The sequence below is a fragment of the Hyposmocoma kahamanoa genome, unplaced genomic scaffold (assembly GCF_003589595.1).
Source record: "Hyposmocoma kahamanoa isolate Upper Pololo Valley unplaced genomic scaffold, ASM358959v1 103, whole genome shotgun sequence".
Classification (NCBI taxonomy): Eukaryota; Metazoa; Arthropoda; class Insecta; order Lepidoptera; family Cosmopterigidae; genus Hyposmocoma; species Hyposmocoma kahamanoa.
Window position 1 is genome coordinate 4,923,789 of NW_020653344.1, and position 20,599 is coordinate 4,944,387.

Consider the following 20,599-nt stretch of genomic DNA (forward strand, 5'->3'; position numbering starts at 1 on the left):
TCGTTCTAAGATCCGCCGTCTTACGAATTCAACAGAAAAATATATTTTTTTAATATAATGTCAAGTGACGGGACGAACTAGCTGTGCTCCTGAGCTACATGTCTGTCCATAACAGTTGCAGTGCCACGCAGAGGTTTAAATCACAAAGAACTGAGGGGTTCTGCCATTGCGTCCGTCACCCTGAGACATAAGTTGACAAGTCCCATGTAACTGTATTTTTTTGAAACACCAGCACCCTGACCCCTCAAAACCGAAACACAGCAATACTGATAATACCTACTGCTTGGCAGCAGAAATGGGCAAGGTGGCAATACTTCCGTGGACGAACTTTAACAAGGCGCTCTACTGCTACATAATATCTGAAGTGATTCAGATCTAGACAATATTATTCCTCTGATCACGTAAACGCCCGGTTTACTTTATTCCAGCAGCGGGAAGTGTAAAGAAATTCCAGCTTTTCGTATGTAACGTAATTAAAAATCAAATTCGCTTAAAACGTTTCTTAAAATGTCATTTACTAATGATGCAATGAGGAAGTTAGTATCAAATTGAATTATACGACTCGCGGATCAAAACTTAAGTTTGTTTAACATCTTTCTTCAAACTGATCTACTCAGAATCAAACAGTCATTAGGGAGTTAAGTATATTAGGGTACGGTTTAATTTTTTTTAAATTTATTTACGAACTTTTATGCAATGTATATGCCAGTTCCACCGTACCCTAAATATGTATATAGCTTACATGTCTGGGCGGCGCTGTTGGAGAGCAGATTCAACAAATAATAATAGTCTTTTTGTCTGTTTCGTGTGGGGATTGCTTAATATGCATACTGCAATTAATAAAGTTAATTAGATTTCGAATATACACATATAGCTACTTGAAGCCCACGTCCTTTAAATATAAAAGTAATTTAATCGAAAAATATCGAATGTTTTTAATATGTATAATACTTTATGAAGTAAGGATATAAATGTGAATGCAAAAATATAAAACAATTGAGGTTTACATAGTTCACGCTCCATGCTTGTAGCCTTGAGGTAAACTGCAACAAAGAAAACATAGGTAAGGTTTTTGGAATTTGTATGGAAATTTGTTATTTGATTTCTTATAATACTAGGCTGTATGTTGCAATGCTTCAAATTATCTTCAAAAGAACTGCATTTTCAGCTGTAGACATATATATTAAAATATAATCATCACCAACCGATTATATGGCCCACTACTGGGCACGGGTTTCCTCTCAAGCGAGGGTTGGTGACTTCACACGTTTACGAGGCTTGTGAACCTTCTTCGACGTGCAGGCGTTTTCTATTTTTATTCCTAATTGGCGGGAAGAACAAGTCATGCGCTTGGTGGTAAGCAACACGTCTCCTAATAACAGTTGCAGTGCCACTCAGAGTTTTCAAAGATCTTAGGGGCACTACCACTGTGTCCGCCATCCTGATTCATAAATTTATAATTTACAATATTTGTTTCGTACACCTAAGATTTAGAATACCTGCAGGAGCAAAACGGGTCACTACCACAGATTTTTGTCGTCTAAGTAGAAGCAGAAAGCAGAGGAGCAGAAGCTGCATAATAGTAAATAACCTTTAGTTCACTTAGGGTTGTATTACAGAACTCTACTCATTGCTCAAGTCAGGACATGAGTATGATTTCAAGCACTGAAAATATGACACTAATGGCAAGGACTTGAGTATGATTTCTAGTGCTTTAAATCATACTCAAGTCCTGACTTAGTTCACTTTTTTGTGAAATTACTCCACTAGTTTGTTGTAATCATTAATACAAAGATCGAACACTCAAAAAAAATTTCTTCGATCTGGTCGGATTCGAACCGACGTCTTCTTGCATACCGTGTCAGACGCTATACCAACTAAGCCACGGAACGAACCAACGAACCCAACGAATTTTTCTATGTGCTTGCGTCGTGTCTTTGTATTTGGTTTTTCAACGACTTTTTAGTCGTAGCGCCATCTATGAGAAATCTATGAAAGATTTATCACCCAGTTAGTACCTTTACAGCTACTTGTCCTGGCGAGAGATGTCGCTATTCACTGTATGTTAAATTTTTATTGAATTGATGTTCAATTATTTTTTGTGAAATTACTCCACTAGTTTGTTGTAATCATTAATACAAAGATCGAAAACTCAGAAAAATACAGTGATTTAATTCTTCAAAAAGTTAAAATTTTCATACTAAAGAATCGATTTTTTTATATTTTTCAAAACTTTTAGTACCGCATCCTCTTCGTTCTATACACCGTTGGATAGCTCTCCGAGAGCCCTCTCCAACGACACCTCGCACGCCCCCCTCCGGCAATACCGGGCAAAAATTTCCCCACCCATCCACCCGTATTTTATTTACTACGTGGCTTCAGCAATATGTTCGGCCTTCCGAAAATAGCTAAAACAGCCAAGCGGGGTCCAAAAGAAAAAGAAGGCATCCACACCGACTCTCCCTTGACCCTCGCCAAACAAAATAGTCTCTGAACGAAAGAGCCTCTCCCTGCCAAACTCGCCGGCTTCTCCGACTCCGAAGTCGCTGTGAGAATTGGCAATCCTCAATGTCGCCAGAGGTGTCACCACTCCGACTCAATCTACTCCACAATCGGTGGAGTCGAGCGTAGCGGGGTCGATCAAGTCGCCTGTTTTCTCAGACTGACCTGGTGAGGAAGAGGCTCTGGAGGAGGCACAGAAGAGCCTCGCTAGTTTCGCGGACAAAGTTCCTGTCCGCGAGATTCCAGCGCGAGCTAACCACCTCCATGGCACAGCTAAAAAAGCTGTGGAGAGCGCCCGGGATCTCAAACGGGAGATCAGGGACGTCGTAGTCGCGAGTCTGCAAAAATTTTACGACATGATCTTGCGTCCAGCAGACTCGCGATCACGTCATGAGTGTGCCGTGGAACGGTTGAGGGCAGATCGAGCAAAAGAAGTGGCCCACTTGGAGAAGTTGCACTCAGCAGCCCTCAACGTCAGGCTGTCGGTGCTAGGAGACCTCGTAGCACAGAACCACTGCATCTTCAAGGATATCGATGCAGTGATGAAGATGATAGCATTCGAGGTCCCTGACTGTGGCCTCCTCCACAGCTGCTGATAAAATCAGCAAGCTACCAAAGGCGGTCGCCAGTGAGGTTGTCACGGCATTCAAAACCAGCGCAGGAGTGCCGTCTCCGACACTATCACAGGGAGACCACATAAATAGACATAACGGGCCCTTATCCGACCTCACCGAAAAAGTTGACCGCCATCACAAAACTGTGGAAGAGGCGAGAGCACCGACAATTGTCGAGGTCGCCCGCCGAAATCTCAGCCTCACCGAGCCCACGACCTCCCACACCCTTATTATCAGCCCCAGGGATAAGTTGAAAACAGCACAGCAGATCCTGGAGCAAGTGAAAGGACGCGTCGACGCCCGCAAGCTCGGCATCGGGGTGCAGCGACTCCGCAAAGCCCGGAACCAAAAAGTAGTTGTCAGCTGCACTTCAAAGAAGGAGACTGAGGCTCTCGGTGGGAGACTAAAGATAGTCGCCGGGGATTTAGTGGTTGAAGATGCCACCAGGAGACTCCCTCAGATAACTGTCAGGGACGTGATGGCGGGAGACTCCGACGCTGAGATAATGGAGTCGCTGAGGAAGCAGAACTCCGGGGTCTACGATGGCCTAGATCAGCAGGAGGAGGCAAAAATGCGATACCGCATCAAAACTAGTAACTCCTTGCAATGCTAAGTAGTCTTGGAGATGACGCCCAGACTTTGGCGACGCTTTATCGAGGCCAGGCGGTTGTACATCGTGTGGATGCGCTGCCGAGTTGAGGAAAAGTCTCCCCTGGTGCAATGCGGCCGCTGTCTGGGGTACGGGCACACTCAAGACATATGTCGAGCCGAAGTGCCCGAGACCCTATGCGCATACTACGCTGCACCCGGACACCACGCGCGAGATTGTCCCCGAAAAGCAGCCGCCCCATCGAATGCCCCTGCCTGCGCAAACTGTTTGAAGGGAAAGCTGTGGAGCGCCGATCACACTGCTTTCGGTGAAGCGTGTCCTGTGAGAGCCAAGTGGGCAGCCATAGCCAGGGCCTCCGTTAGCTACTGCTAAAGGCTCCACGGGAACCACCGGAGTAGACACGAGATCATCGCCGACTGACCACTCGCTGCGTATAACCTTCGTCCAATGCAATCTGCGAAGGTGCCGTAACGCCACAGACGAGGTGTTCGAAGCAGCCGTGCTGCGTAAGTGCGACGTTCTCCTACTGCAAGAGCCCTATGTTGCTAGCAAGGGAGAAATGTCTCACCGGCACGGCTTCCGAATCGTCCAGAAGATGGGCGTTAGGACGAAGGTGGTCAAAGCGGTGGTTGTTATTATCAGCGATGATATCGTGGTCCAGGTCGACCAAAAATGCGTCACTGAAAACATGGTGGTAGTGAGAGTGGCTCGTTCCATGGGAGAACAGCCGACTGTCGCATCGGTATACTTCGAAGGCTCTGAGCCGTTGGCGTCCTACCTCGATGTGCTCGGTGAGGCGACAGTCTCCGCCGTTAGAACCATTATCGGTGGGGACTTCAATGCCAAGAGCGCTTGGTGGGATAGCTCGAAGGATGACAACAGAGGCCGCGATCTCTTGGAGTTTCTGTCGTTGTCGGGGCTGCACGTCGCGAACCAAGATGCCGTCTCTACTTTCGAAGTGTTCCGCGGTGGCAGATGTTTCACGAGCATTATCGATGTAACCCTGGTGACGGAGGCGTTGCCGGATAGAGTCGCGAACTGAAATACGCCAGGCGTACCGAGTTATCGGGAAAATTGGCGTATCCTACTGGCTGACTCAGGCGTAGACTGGTTACGGCAGAAACGTCGCGCACCTCCATCGGTTCAGATGCTGCGATGACCCTAGATGCATGTGCTCCCCAGAGGCCGCACAGACGCTCGAATGTCCTGAACGAAGGCCATGTATTCGATGCCAACTGGTTGAAGCTCGAATTCGAGGTATGGCTCGATATGATTCCCTGACAGGGAAGCGTTCAGGACCGAAATTTGCCAACTTCTGTGTGGCGATTATGAAAGCAGTAGTGCAGGCCAACAAGGCGAAAACAAAACCTCCGTAGTGTGGAGAGGACAACGTGGGCGAAATTATTACTTAAATTCTGACGCAATATTTTATTTGATTTTTTTTACAATGATTTACACTATTTTATTATTTTTTACAATTTTATGATACTATTATTATTTTAACAATTTTTTTTTAATAGTTCTCACACGCGTACGCCTGTACCGCGTCTCACTTGAGACTGGTGTAGTTTTCAATTCGTGGAAGTTTGCAAACGTGCAACCTGTGCCGGAAAAGGGAAGCAGAGCTGACTCTGTCAACTATAGACCTATCTCAGTCACTTCCATACTCTGCAAGACTATGGAACGTGTACTCAACAACCGTCTCCTAAACCGTCTCCTATCGTACCTTGAAGACAACGACCTCCTCAGTGATCGCCAGTATACGGATTGCGACGAGGGCGATCTACTGGTGATTTCTTGTGTATGCCTATCACATATGGAGCGAGGCTATAGAAAAGCAAGGCGAAGCACTTGCTGTCTTTGGATATTTCTAAATTCTTTGAGAGGGTCTGACATGCAAACCTTTTAAGTAAGCTTCCCTCTTATAAGCTTCCCACTGACCTTTGCAATTGGATCTCGGATTTCTTGAGCGAACGTTCGATTCGAGTGGTCTTAGAAGGCTTGGTTCCGAACATATGGCGATAGATTTCTCAGGGTTCCGTACTGTCTGCAACTCTCTTCAACTTCTTGACCAATGCAAAGTCTCTCAGTGGAGAGGAAATCCAGTCTTGTCGAGAGTCCATAGTTAGCCGTTTGGATTTGACACTCAAAGCAGTCTCCGATTGGGGCGATGCCAAATTTAATGTTACCAAAACGCGTGTTTATTCTCCACAAAACGGAGTCCCTTTGAGCTGACTCCGACTTTTTGTGATATACCTATCCATACCGATAGCCGACTGTCTCCAGCTACTTGGAATGGACCTGTCGTCCAATTTTTACTTCGGCAGATACATTGAATCCATAGCCAAACGTGAGCAAGGAAGTTTGGGATCTTTTTCAGGGTGAAGCGTTACTTCACACCGGGACATGCACCACATCTTTCTACGTTAGTTTTGATTATAGTGACCCTCCCTACCTGCCCTTAGGACACACGAGAAGGACACTATAACACACACACAGGTTCAGGTTCTGACCCCAGATCAGCCAGTATAGACCTCTGTCACTTGACTTCATCCGGTTCTTTGAGCCATGGTAGGGAGGGTACTGTTACTCACTTCCCGTTGCGCATAGCACAACTAGCAGTTGCCACCGCTAAGCCGTCGACTCTGAGTCCACTACCAAATATCCTCATTGGTGGCGGAACTGTAAGGCACGCACACTTCAAACCACAAACTCCAGTGAGTCCATACTCAAGTCCGGGTCCGCCAGAGACATATCACTGGCGGAGGGCTTGGCCCGGATGCCCGCTGTACCCTGGTTTTGACGGCGAGCCCGTGGTCTCTCCGGAAAACCCTATCTCTCGGGTCGGTAGATAGGGACAGTTGCTCCATCTGTACTAAGCACAAGTCCAGTCGTGCATGGAGTACATTTGCCACCTTTAGGATGGCTCTGTTACATACCAACTGGCCACCTTTGATTCAATTGACAACCGTGCCAAGAAGATTATAGGTGGCTCTGAATTAGTGGAGGCGAAGCTGCAGAGCCTTGAACACCGCCGTAAAGTTGCCATATTTATATGGCGAACGGCTAAGGAGTGGAATTTCCTGCCTTTAGACTTGTTCCCTGAACTTGGGCCTTTTCATGGCAAAAGTGAATAGGCATTCATCCATCGTCGACCTCATCGTCACTTTCCATCAGGTGAGATGGAGGTCATATGCGAAGTTTATAAAAAAAAATAAGCAAAAAATAATGCATTTGTCGGCGGCGGCGGCGGGAGGGAAAACGTGGCGGCGGCGGCGCGCAGGCGCGGCGCTCATGTCTATTCCCATAGACATCCTTGACCTGACGCAACGACCAGGAAATTGAAAATGCGAATTACTCAACTCCTCAACTTTTTGCGGTTGAACTAACGTGTTTGTAATCATTAAATTTCGACAAGTTGTTAGTTTACAGGTAATAATAATGTTAATGCACAAGCACATAGCCTCGCACTGGGGAAACCCTGTATTGCAGGTGCCATGTAGACACACATAGACAAACACAAATTACACCCAAACTTACGAGAGAAATAAATTTCCTGGCCCGGGAATGGAACCTGGGACCATGGTAACCGTTCGGCCACGTAGGCAGACGGTAACTTTACTGAATTTTGTGGGTGCACTGTTTTATATGGTAGGTTTTTCATTTTAATTCATGTTTTTGTATTAGCAATCACGTATATAACCATTTTTTACTCTACTTTTGTTTTACATTGCACTAAATAATTTTAAATTATATTTTTTAGTATTGTCAATTCTTGAATTGAGAAAGATATATAACGCACACACGCACACACACTTAGCCCCGCACTATAAAGACCCTGTATCAGGGGTGCCACGGACACACACATAGACAACTACAAATTATACCCAAACGAGAGAAACAAATGAGGCCACACAAATATTTGGCCGGCCCGGGAATCGAACCCGGGGCCTCTGCGTGACTGCGTTCTAAAGAACTTTTTCTGTATCATAGACAGAACCTGGTTACATTTCCCAGTCGGAACCAGAGGCTGAATATTTTAGTACTCGTTTTCGTTGACTGACAGTCTGCACACCCCAATTTTTATGATTCAAATTAATACTATATCAATATTTTTTGTTAGATATGAGTTCATTTGCATTAAGTGCTTTAAGGACTAAGTTGATATGGCTACCAATCCGATTTCGCCGAGATATGCACGTTCTTTGTCTCCTTTACAAAATTCTACATTACCCCCAGCTTCCTCATTATCTATGTTCCCGTTTTTCTCCCTTATCCCCCAGTTCCCGCCCAAAACGTACCTGTGACACTAGATCACTAATAACTCCTCAATCCAACTCGAAATTCTTCCACAACTCTTTCACGGTAAGTGCAACTCGTATGTGGAATAAACTGCCTGCTGGCATTCGTGACAGTCCATCGGTGGCATCTTTCAAACATAAATTAAAAGAGCACCACCTGTCGAACGCGTTAGATAGCTAATAGGTAACATATATTATAAAGTACTAATTTGTTTAGATTATAATATATATTCTGCTTATGTTTGTATTTATGTATATAAAGTTCATGTACGTGTGTATATCTGTCATATGTACATATTATCATCCTTTATATGTATATATATATATATATATATATATATATATATATATTATTAAATTATTTATTTTACTCACATTTAAATTTTAATTTTATTGTACAATAATTAGACCCGCAGACTTCATTTTTCACCTAGGCTAGGGTTGGCGGGAAGAGATCTCTTCTAGAGATAAGCTCACCTTTGTATATGTCCTTTATAACTTGTGTTTCATGTATCTTTTCTTTGTGCAATAAAGAGTTATTATTATTATTATTAGTCAGTTAAATGCATATTTTGAGTTTAGTGATAAATCAATTTCATTCACACATTGTAACAAGCCTTTTTTAAAATTATTTTCATAGAAGCTAATACCTATCAAAATTTGATTATTTTAATAAAAGAATGTTTGTGTCTACCAGTACATTTCATTAAAAATTACTTTGAATTACATTTATTCTAACTAATCTGAATCCGGTTCAAACAAAACGGGGGCAAAAGAAATCGAGGGCGAGCGAACCCGTTCCTTAATGATAATGATTTTATTGATTTTTGGAATACAATGGGTATCGGGGTTTTTTAATTTTAATTTAAAGTTATAATTAATTGAATTATAGCATTATGACATTTCTATCGACTACTCTGCCATGAAAGCCACGGAAGTGAAAAACTACCCTCGGACGAATCTGCGTAGTAATTACAGGCCGAGTCTTTAATCAAGTTTCTTTTAGCGACTTGACACCGTAATCTAATTTTAAAAGTATGAAAACTTTCGCGTCTGCCGCATAACCAATTGCCAAGTGTCATTTAGGTCGTTCAAAGCCGGATTTTTTAAATAAAACGTATTTCCGAAAACTCATTTGTTATTATCATTTATTTATTTAAAGAGCTTTGTCACAAAAAGTGACTTCTTATTTAGGAGAGTAGGGAAAGTATTGAATAAGGTTATAATTACCTTAACTACAAGCTTTTCTCTACTAATTCATATAATATCTTGGCTACCCTCGACAAAGGTAAAGCCAATGCGTGTTGCATTACTTAACTTGTCTAAATTGATCAGATATAGAAGGTACACTAAATTTAAAAGACTCGTGTTCTTTTTGTGGTACCAAGTGGCGGGACGTAGAACTCAAGTGCTTTTTCGTGTTCTGCGACAGAGCTTTATATCGCAAAGATCTGAGGGGCTCTGCCACTGCGCCCGACACCCTTAGACAAATGTAGACAAGTCCCATGTGCCTGTAATATCAGCAGCACCCCCTTCAAGACCAGAACGCAGTAATGCTCACGTTACTGCTTGGCGGTAGATATTGGTAAGGCACTTGTCTGGGTGACTATCAGTATATGATGTACCTCTACATCTTTAATCACGTCACGTACAATGCAAATTTGTTAATTACGGCTCTTTTTTCTCCATCATATATAAATTTTATTCAATGGAATATGTTTGGAGCGAGTGTAGTTGTTGATCTAAGAAGAATTGTACGGTTCGGATTAGATAGGTTTATACCAAGAATATATAATCTTAGACTTTTCATTAAAAAGCTCTTTCCACATATCGTAACATTCACCACCTTAGCTATTTCTGCCGACAAACAGTAATGTGAGCATTACTGCATTCCGGTTTTGGTGAAATTACAGGCAAATGAGACTTGTCAACGTATGTCTCGCTATTGCAGTGCCCCTAAGATCTTTGCGGTTTAAAGCTCTGAGTGGCACTGCAACTGTTACGGATAGGCATGTCGCTTACCATCAGGCGCACGACTTGTTCGTCCCATCACTTGGTATTATAAAAAAATGTATAGTTTTCAGTCAGCTGTGATTATGGGATCTGTAAAGAAGCCGACATTTTGGTTTGTTTGAAAATACAAAACAAAGTATTCTATAGAATAATCTAAATATTATTATTATATTAGATCCGATAACGTAGTTTCATTACCAGTACGCATCAATCGCGACAACCTGAAGATGGACGAAATATTACAGGCACTGCCTATTCGAGCTCATGTGGTATACTGCCCTCCTTGTTATAACTACCGCATTTGTATTTTGATAACTTTCGAGATTAACACTGAGATACCGCTTTAATTCTACAATGAATGGCGCGTGAGACGACACACCGCGAGATTATACGAATATTTGCGTCGGTACACGGCGAGCGGCGGGTTAGCACACTTACACGTCGCGCTGCTACGTTTGAATGGAGTTATCATACTTGTCTTATTATATTATGCTGCTCTGCTTATTATAACTTATTGTATTTTGGTAACTTAAAGAATATTGGCACGTAAACTTATTATTTTCTTTGAAAAAATGTAATTTCTTTGAAAATTGTCAGTTACGCAGATTTTGCTTAACAATAAAACTGAAACTAAATTAGATATAAAAACATCGTGTGCAGAGGGTTGTAGATAGCTAATTCCAGATAATGTTTATAACTCTCGATTTCGCTAAAAATGTCGATTACGTTAGTTGTGATAATGAGGGCAGTATATTTATTACTAGTTTAGAAGAAATATGTGCAGAATTACCGATATAAGCCTTGACGTTATCTCAGAAACCTCTTACGTATGATGTTAAAAGAATCGTGTCATATGCGTTGACGTCAGGAAAAAAGATAGGCCGAAAGTGTGCCCTGAAACGAAGGCACAACTTCAAACACTTATCTTATAGGATGGTACATGTGCTTGAAGATTGTGCCTTCGTAGGTCTCTTAGTGGGTCTAAACACTGTGTGTTTGTAAACAAATTTATAATAACTGTTTTTTATTGCCTGAATTCCTAAACCGTTAACACAAACTTGCTGCAGTGGTGTGTAGACCCCCTAGGTTCTTCAAGCAAAACTTTATAAAATGTTGAATAATAAATAACAGCGATATTGCAAAAAAAACTCGTACATCTTTTTTCGCACACGTTTTGATGACACCAACATTTTCATCATCATCATCGTCATCATCATATCAACAGGAAGACGTCCACTGCTGAACCTAGGCCTCCCCCAAAGATTGCCACCTATCGGTTACCCGCCGCCCTTACCAGGTCATCCGTCCATCTAGTAGGGGGCCGTACCACAGAACGCCTTCCAGTTCATGGTCTCAATTTGAGAACCTTTCTGCCCCAACGGCCGTCAGTTCTACGAGCTATGTCCCAGTGCTATGTGCCATTTCAACTTGCTAATCCTTAAGGTATGTCGGTGACTTTCGTTCTTCTACGGATCTCCTCATTTCTGATTCGATCTCGTAGAGAAATTCCAGCAACATTTTGGGAGTTGGTAATAATAAGATATTAGATCGGCAATAAGCACATAGAAAAACTCGTAAGAACTGCTGTTTCTGTGTTGTTGGAAGAGCGAGCCCCGGTCTGGCAAACGGTCCCTGGTTCGTATCGAAGGAATTTTTCTTTGTGTTTGTTCGATCTTTGTATCAATAATAAGTCCAAACTAGGAGGAGTATTTTGCACAATTGATACACGAACATCAATAGTAGTAAAAACATTATGATATTCAACAGAATAAATATTGCAAGAAAACTTACTTGGGCTGTATTAAATGAAAGGGCATTTTTCTGACTGCTTCCTCGGCTATGTCCAATGGAAAGGCGAACTCCAGCATGTTTTCATTTAGACAATCGTTGTATGTAGATGCCAATTGACACCTGTCAGACATGCCTTCAATGCTGTCTAGACAAATTCGGGATATGCTGCTCAGTTTTCTGACCACACGGGAGTTCTTACCGTTGACCAGACTGGCCAAATGGACCAGGAGATCCCTGTTAACCTGAGAATAAAAGAATAACGAGTAAACCTTAAATAATCATCATCATCAACCCAAATACATCCCACTGCGGTGAAGGATAACGTCGTGATGAAACTTGCATGTCGAAGAAGGGTTCATAGTCCTCAGAAAACGTCTGAAGTCTCCAACCCGGATTGGGTTAGCGTGGTGGCCTGTGACCTGAATCTTGAATATAATGAGTAAATGTAATAAGTAAACTTCAATTCCGCTGTCCCCTTTCCAATTCTCTACCTGCAGACTTGTTCCTTCAACGGTATAATTTGGGTCTTTCTAAGGCGAGAATGAATAGGCATTATTTAGGTGTGCATGCATTTAAAAAAAAACGAGTAAGGAAAAAGAATTTTTCTGAAAAATACTTTAACGGTGTATACATAAAATGTACCATAGACAGTAGACAATATAATAAGTTACGCTGCGGCCCGCCGCTGTTCCCCCGCATTAACGACACTAGACAGTACTGTGAGTAGACGTATCAATCTGTCACTGCCAGACAATTAATGTCTGTTCTAATCCATTTTCAACAAAAAGTGAACAAAACTGTTTAGTTAAAATTCTAAAGCAATCACACAATAAATAGAACGAGTAACATTTTTTGAAGATTTCGACTTGATCTCTCACTACTTTTTTCAACATCATTTCAGCATCGTAAAATTGTATTTGAGAAATGGTAGTCCAAAAGTGACGTTCTTTTTCATCTATACATCTATGACTTGTTGCATAGTGCTGTATGAAAAAAATATTCGGTTCATTCAATTAAAGTTTTTGTAATCGATTAGTAAATCGAATATTTCAATCGTAATTGAAGGAGTATATAAGTGTAAGGATTTGAAGGAGGACTTAAAATTAAGATTTCGGAAAGTTCAAATACGTAGGTTATAGGTTATGTAAGGAAAACCGCTAGTATAACTCAATTGAACAAATCGATTCATTCAATTAATTAATCGAGTTTAGTTGGCATTACAATTGAGCATCACTAAACCGTCTATGGTCGGGTCAGTGACTTGTTTGTTTATATTTTGTTGAAAATGGATTGAAACGAAGTATACATCTCATGGTAGGAGGCACTTATCTAAAGGTTGACCCTCTGCCTTTGATCTTCCTTTCTCTGATGCTATTAGTAATAATATAGCTTGACTGCCTCCGTGGCCGAACTGTTATTATACTGATTTGCCATGCAGAGGTCCTGGGTTCGATTCCTAGGCCGGGAGAAATATGTGTACGGTCTACATTTATTTCTTTCGTGAGTTTGGGTGTAATTTGTGGTTGTCTATGTGAGGGGCCATGGCACCCGCGACACAGTTATTCCGTAGTGCGGGACTATGAGTGTGTTGCGTTATTATTATTATATAAAAAATCTTGTATTCAATAATATAAGCATTTTTTTTACTTCTTCAAAATTACTCGAAATAACCTAAGCGGTGTTGATTACTAAGCTCCGAAATGCAGGATTTCTAAATTCTACAGCTCTGTTGGGTCTGACTTTTAATGCATCAAATGTGGCTTGTTCATTTGCTATATTGCTTTGTAAAGTCGAATGTCGGTTGATTACAAATGATATGAGAATTCGACAGTATTGGTTTCTGATTAATTAAGCACGTAATTAAATACGTAGAAAAGACCCCCAAAACTTTGATTCTGTGCCCATCGCATAGCTGTCTATTTACATAGCTATATAGTGGTATTTATGTAATCCCGCATACATTATATGTTTCTAGATTCTTTAACAACGCATACACTCATAGCCCCACACTATGGAAACCCTGCTTCGCGGGTGTCATGGACATATAGATAGAAAACAAATTACATCCAAACTCACGAGAGAAATGAATGCCATACAAATGTTTTTCCTGGCCTTGGAATCGAACCCGGAACCTCTGGGTGTAGACTGGTGTGGTAACCGTTCGGCACGGAGACAGTTTTTAGCAGTTCTTTGTCATTATTTTATGGTATTTTCGTTCAAATATACTATGGATTCGAAATATAATGTTCCCTTTTGCCTTTTTATTTTTGTAAGAAAAAAGTTTTTTCACGATTGTATGTTAGATTAGAAAATGATATTGATAGCCTAGAAACAAAAACCGCGTTACATGATGTTGATTGTGATTAAAAGAACATTTCGGGCTAAGTTTCGATTCCATTTTCACTGTTGCTCTTTTCATTAGAGACACAAAAGTTAAGCAGGTGAATTAACTGATAGAAGAGCGGGTTAAAATGTGCTATTTCAAAACGATATTTACACCATACGCCAGCACAAACCTTTCCATGGCTTATGACGTCACTCTGCTCCAGCATACAAGCAGCGAAACATTGCCCCGACCTTGTGACTGGGGGTGAGTTGGTGAAATACGCTCGGACGTCTTTGGGGGTCGCTCGAACTTTGATGACGCAAGACTGTGCCATTCGAACTAGTGCGTCGAGATGACCTTGTACCTGTAAAACAGGGAATTTTTGTTAAGTGGAAAACGCATATAAAATATGAATTGTAATTAGACGTCAAAAATTTTTTGCAAACCGAGCAAAAAAGTATATTTTAAATGATAGTTCCCTATTTTTGATGACAATATTTAGAACGCTTTTTACTTCACAATTTGCAATACATACTTTTACATAATATCATTTAATACAATAATTATAATAAGAGTATGTTTAAGGTCGTAAATAATTTTGTGACTGGTAACACAATCGGGTACAAAAACATTTTTTGAGCCGCCATTTTGTCGAGTCATGGATGTCATTCGTGGTTCGTTTCTCGAACTCGAAGTTTTCTTGTCTCCATAGTGAGTTTGTTAAATTATTGTATATTGTTGTTAAAGTCTTTCTTTGCTGTTAATATTTTCTAACTTATCTAATTTCAATTATCATTAAAATTGTAGAAAATGAGAACATCCTCCTTTTTCAATTCCGTTAAAAATAGACAGCCCCATATTTTTCTACATTAGTTTTGATTATAGTAACCCTCCCTACCGACCCTTAGGGTATACGAGAAGGGCACCATAACCTGTGCGCGCACAGGAACCTCATAAGTTCAGGTTCTGACCCCAGATCAGCCAGTGTACTGGGCTGTCACAAACTTCTGTCACTTGACTTCATCCGGTTCTTCGAGAGGCTGGTACTAGTACCTCGAGTGAGCCGCCCCGGGTGCACGTACAGTAGCTTCCTTATTTTCAGATAGATACCGGAGCTATAGGCACGCCCACTTCCCGTTGCGCATTGCACAACTGGCGGTTGCCACCGCTACGCCGTCGACTCTGAGTCCACTACCAAACCTCCTCATTGATTACTGGCGGAGCTGTAAGGCACGCTCATTTCTCGACGCCGAAAAACAATGTCTTTTCAGTTCCAAATAACCTAAGCGGCTGGAGGGACCGGAGGATATCTAGCTTATCCTCTACTAGCTCTCCAGGCTAGTGCCGTAGATGCCAGTCGCAGTTAAAAATAAACAGTTTAACACGCCTGCGTTCACACTTTGACAATGACAACACTTTGGACATCTAATTATGAGTCATACTGTAGTAGATGGACCCTCGCCATGCCGCGGATTTTTGAAGTACCTGATAATACACTACGGACGATATGCAATGAGTAAATACTAGTGCTATCTTTCCAAGAATCAAAGTTTTCTTTTAACCTTTACATATATGATAAGAATTATACATCACCTTGATTACTTTAACATGACAGGTAGGTCAATACTTTCGTACCCTTACTTACTTATGATGTAAAATGTCATAATTCAGTTATAACTGTGGCCTTATAACATCAATGGTGGATTTGTAGGTTAACATGAATAAAAATAGTCGACAATTACCTTGGGATCTGTGAAATCTACGAGTGTACCATAAGAAGCAGAATGTTGTCGTTGATGTGGCTGATTGGCGGCCAAAATGCTACCGGGGACGATCAGGACCAGAATTTGCAGTAGCATTATTATTCTGAAAGAATATTATATTTTATTGAAATAATATAAAAAGTACTGGAAAAATTTGAATTCGACCTGAGGTAGTATCGACTTTTAACAGTTACAATGCCTCATATTAAATCTGAGCACAGATCTGTAGGGCTAGCACGATAAGGTGCGACTTGGGCAAAAGCGACATAACGCGGGGGAGGTCATTGCGCCCGTCACCCTGTGACGTAAGTTGAAAGTCCCATGTCTTTGTAGTTTCACCAGCACCCTTACCCTCCAAAACCGAAACGCAGTAATGCTCCTTTACTGCTTGCCCGCAGAAATAAGTAAGATGGCAGTACTTCCTGAACGAACTTTTTATAAGGAGCTGTGCTGCTAGTAAAGACGATCAACGCCATTTGACACCGGTTTTTACGGCGTCGCCAATTCTGAGGTCCAGGGCTCAATCCCCGACAGGGACCGACTGATCCCAAAGTAACAAGTACTTCAGTTATCTACTATTTATCTGCTACGTACCTATAATGGATCTGTATTAATCGTGGGCGTGGTACTGATGTGGTATTGGTAACTTTTGAATCACCTAAAAAATCAAGTTCGATTACTTTCACTTCTTCTAAGAAACAGTTACAAGATATCCAGGTGTTACGTTGTCTTATAGGTTTACAGTTGCACAAAAGTAACGAAAAAAAGAGTGCCAGCGCAGCTATTCACTGTGTTCGCGGTAAGCGTTGCACTCGACAAATTCATTCAATTTTTCTCTGCGGCTCCTATAAAAAGTACTTACAAAAAGAAGAGTCAATTGTGAAGTCAGAGCGAAACAATTGTTATTGTTGCGACACCGGACTTCGTTGTTTCCTTTTCGCGCCAGATGTTTTGCAGTTGGGGGTGTTATTGGCTGCATGCATTTTTATTTACAATTCGTAATTTTATTCGCCAAAGTTGCTTTGTTATTACGTAACAAGACTGATTATGAAACCAGCACTCATAATTTGTAACGCTGAGTTTAACACAATACTGTTTAGCATTAACTGTTTTGGAAGTGACTCCAGCTGTAGTATATTTTCTTCCACAATTCAATTGAGAATTTCGTGTTTTATTTTGTGATATAAGTAAGTAACCATTGTTAAAACTGTAAGTTGTATCCATTAGTGTTGTAAAGGACGATTGTGGAGAAATGATCAACCCTTACCTTTTTCTGCCGTTTTATTCACACTCTATTAGTATATGATGTACCTTATTACAGCAAATTAGATGATTATGGTTCCTTTTTCTCCACCATATATAAATTTATTCAATGTTATATGCGATGGTGTAATTGTTGATCCAAGAAGAATTCAACGTTCGGATTGGATAGGTTTATACCAAGAATATTCAACTTTAGACCTTTCATTAAAATCCACTCATGGCATGACGTTAAGGTCTCCCTCCTGGCGACTTACGTATCCTGATTCTGAGCTAACTGGACCCACGCTTTACCGTAGGAGTTTATCGTAGGCAGTTCGTCACGCCATCGCTTCCTCGGACTGGGTGATTAACTTGGCTCACAGGTCTCCAGGCAAGCGGCAGACATGACCAGCCAAACTGCATTTCAGCTTCGCAGCTCTTTGGGCTACATCAGCAATCTGAGTTTGGGGGTGCAGTCGTGTCCCAAATTCGGTAGGCCCGTTTAACACCAAGTATGCAAGTAAGAGCGCAGCGCGCTTATTGCTTATTGGCAGACCCCGAGTTTGGACTTTTGGATTTTTTTGGACCAAATCAGCGCCATAAGTAAGTACGGGAAGGATACACATGTACATCAGCTTCTTTTTGAGAGACATAGGGAGAGTACCCCTCATAAGATCTTTCATGGACCTATAAGCTTCTCCGTGTATTTTCAGTGCGTCTAGCAATTTCTTGCCCGCAATGAAAGGAGTCTGTTTAAGCAAAAAGTTGTCGACTAATTTTGTTGGAAGAATATTTAAAGAAGTCTCCTGAAAATTTATCATTTTGTAAATGTGGCCTTATGGCACTAAGGCTGCGATATTCTGAGGAAAAAAATGGTTGAATTGTGATACCAATGTTCATGAACCACTGGCCAACTATACCAGAACGTTTAATTTGAAAAAAGAATGACATCAATCGTCTTTTGGGTATGTTCCACAAATCCCTACTAAAAAAGCCCCACTGGTGGTGATCCTAAAGTTTGATTTAATTTTTCCTATGTCATCGACCTAGCGCGCATTATCTTTTAAAAAGTGTAAAAGCGTCGATATTTTGCCTGTGTCTGTCTGCGTAGCAAGTACTACGCCAGGGTGGATTTGTGGAATAAAATTAATTAAACTTTTGGATTTTTTTCTCGGTTTTTTGTGGAACAAACCGTCTTTTGTTTTTTTTTACTTGTATAAGATCATTGATTTCGGTTGAATGTCGTAGTTCAACTTTTTGTAATAAATAAAATAAATTATAAGTATTATCCCAGGTTACCAGGTCCCATGGTTATGGTTATATACTTATACAACCATAACCATGGGACCTGTAAAGGGCCCGAAATTTCGGTTTGTTTGAAAAAACAAATATACGCGATTTAAATCCGAAAAAATAGTTTCATTTCCTATGTGTAACAATCGCGAAAACCTAAGAACTCGATAAATTATAAGATATTTATTCCGCTACAAAACATAGGAAACATTTAAAAATTAATAAAAAATAATATTGAGTGATTTGAACAAAAAGGTTTTAAAATTTTAGTGTCCCTCTAAATATGTCCATGAGTATATTACATTGATTTTAAAACATGAAAAATTCACCAAAACTAGGCTGTATAGTTTCAGACCTTTGCATTTTCCTTTACTAAAAGATGAAAAAAACAGCAACTTACACTGTATATAGTTGTGATACCTGCAAAGATATCGGCTGCGGTGAGGTTATTCAAAAATCTCTCACTAGATGTCACTAGTGGCGACGAATGCCGAGAAATCAGTACAAAGATCTATAACAAAAAACACATAGGAGAATTTCGACGATTCGGTAACTCGTGCCTCGGATGGTTAGAGCAATGATACGGTGCAGCATGGACGTGGTTTCAAGTCCCACCGGGTCGATGAAAATTTTTCTGTGTGTTAGAACCATGTGTTCATAATCATTACAACTTATATTAATTTTCATATCAAATAGAGTTTTATCATATTCACAACGACATTATGTGGCAAGTGTCACGAACGTTATTTTAGCTTTAATTTATTGTGTAACATAGAATACTTTTGAATTATATCGCTTTGTTATTGCGCTAAGTCGTCTTTCGCATCCATTCTTTTTGTCATTATTCAGTGCTAGATCTTTTTACTATCCGTTTCTTTCGCGACGTTTATCTCTGTCTATTGTGTAGGAATATAAACCCAGCTTCGTGAGAATAGAGTATTGCCTAAATTCTGTACAAGGTGTTATTTTATGTACATTTATTTGTTTTTATCTGAAGTTTTCGTTCTGTTTCGTTATACATCGCGTAATTTCAAGATTTACATGTTTTCATATGAAAACATAAAGATGGGTAGCAAAGATTTGGTGAATTTGGTATTTTAATTTTTTTTAATGATACCAAGTGGAAGCCGTGCAGGCGTGGTAAGCGACACGCCTGTCCATAGCAGTTGCTGTGCCATTAAGAGCACATAAATCGCAAAGATCTGAGGGGCACTGCCTCTGCACGCGTCACCCTGAGACAGTAAGTTGATATATGCCATATGCCTGTAATTTCACCAGCACCTTTACATAGGCCACCCCCAAAGATTTCCAGACTAGTCGATCGGACGCGGCGTGCATCGGTTACCCGCCGCCCTTACCAGGTCATCCGTCCATCTAGTAGGGGGCCGTCCCACTGAACGCTTTCCGGGTCGTGGTCTCCGTTCGAACCTTTCTCGCCCAACGCCTGTCAGTTCTACGAGCTATGTGCCTTGCCCACTGCCACTTCAACTTGCTAATCCTTTGAGTTATGTCGGTGATTTTCATTCTTCAACGGATCTCCTCATTTCTGATTCGATCACTTAGAGAAATACCGAGCATTGCTCGCTCCATAGCTCGTTGAGTGACTTTAAAGTTATTTTATGAGGCCCAATAGCAAGTGACCATATCTCAGAGCCGTAGGTCATCGCTCTAAACAAGGAACTCTACTGCTTCTAAAATTCTTTTCAATAGTTATCACTTACAGAAAGTACCAAAACGACACCATTAATATAAATTGATAGCATTAATATATTACCTATTCACATACATACGAAACCCTAGTAACCCTGTATCGCGGGTTTCATGGACAAACACATAGACAAATTACAAAAACTCCACCTACAAACTCACGAGGGATTTATTTATTTTATTTTATTTATTATTATTAGGATTATTAGGGTATACAAATGTTATGTAATGTATACATACCTAGTTTTAAGAAGTTAGTATTAAGAAGTGCTTATATTTGTGTAAGAGCGTGCTCGCCAACTAACTTTTTCCAGTTTGGCGGTACTATATACATAACTATTATATAATGACTTTTATGAATAAATAACTAAAAAAAATAAAGAATTGAAATTCTTCTTCTTCTTCTTCTTCTTCTTCTTCTTCTTCTTCTTCTTCTT

General features: G+C 40.8%; 1 protein-coding gene across 1 annotated transcript in view; it reads right to left on the reverse strand.

Moving 5' to 3' along the window:
- Positions 1–901: 901 nt before the first annotated feature.
- LOC113238206 overlaps positions 902–20,599 on the reverse strand; it is a 20,936-nt gene continuing 1,238 nt past the window's right edge. The window contains exons 3-8 of the mRNA XM_026474988.1: positions 18,876–18,966; positions 16,515–16,578; positions 15,900–16,023; positions 14,348–14,521; positions 11,832–12,073; positions 902–1,043 (exon numbers count right to left, since the gene is read on the reverse strand). Of these exons, the coding sequence (XP_026330773.1) occupies positions 1,013–1,043; positions 11,832–12,073; positions 14,348–14,521; positions 15,900–16,016 (564 nt within the window). The 5' untranslated portion in view covers positions 16,017–16,023; positions 16,515–16,578; positions 18,876–18,966 and the 3' untranslated portion in view covers positions 902–1,012. The remainder of the gene's footprint in view (positions 1,044–11,831; positions 12,074–14,347; positions 14,522–15,899; positions 16,024–16,514; positions 16,579–18,875; positions 18,967–20,599) is intronic.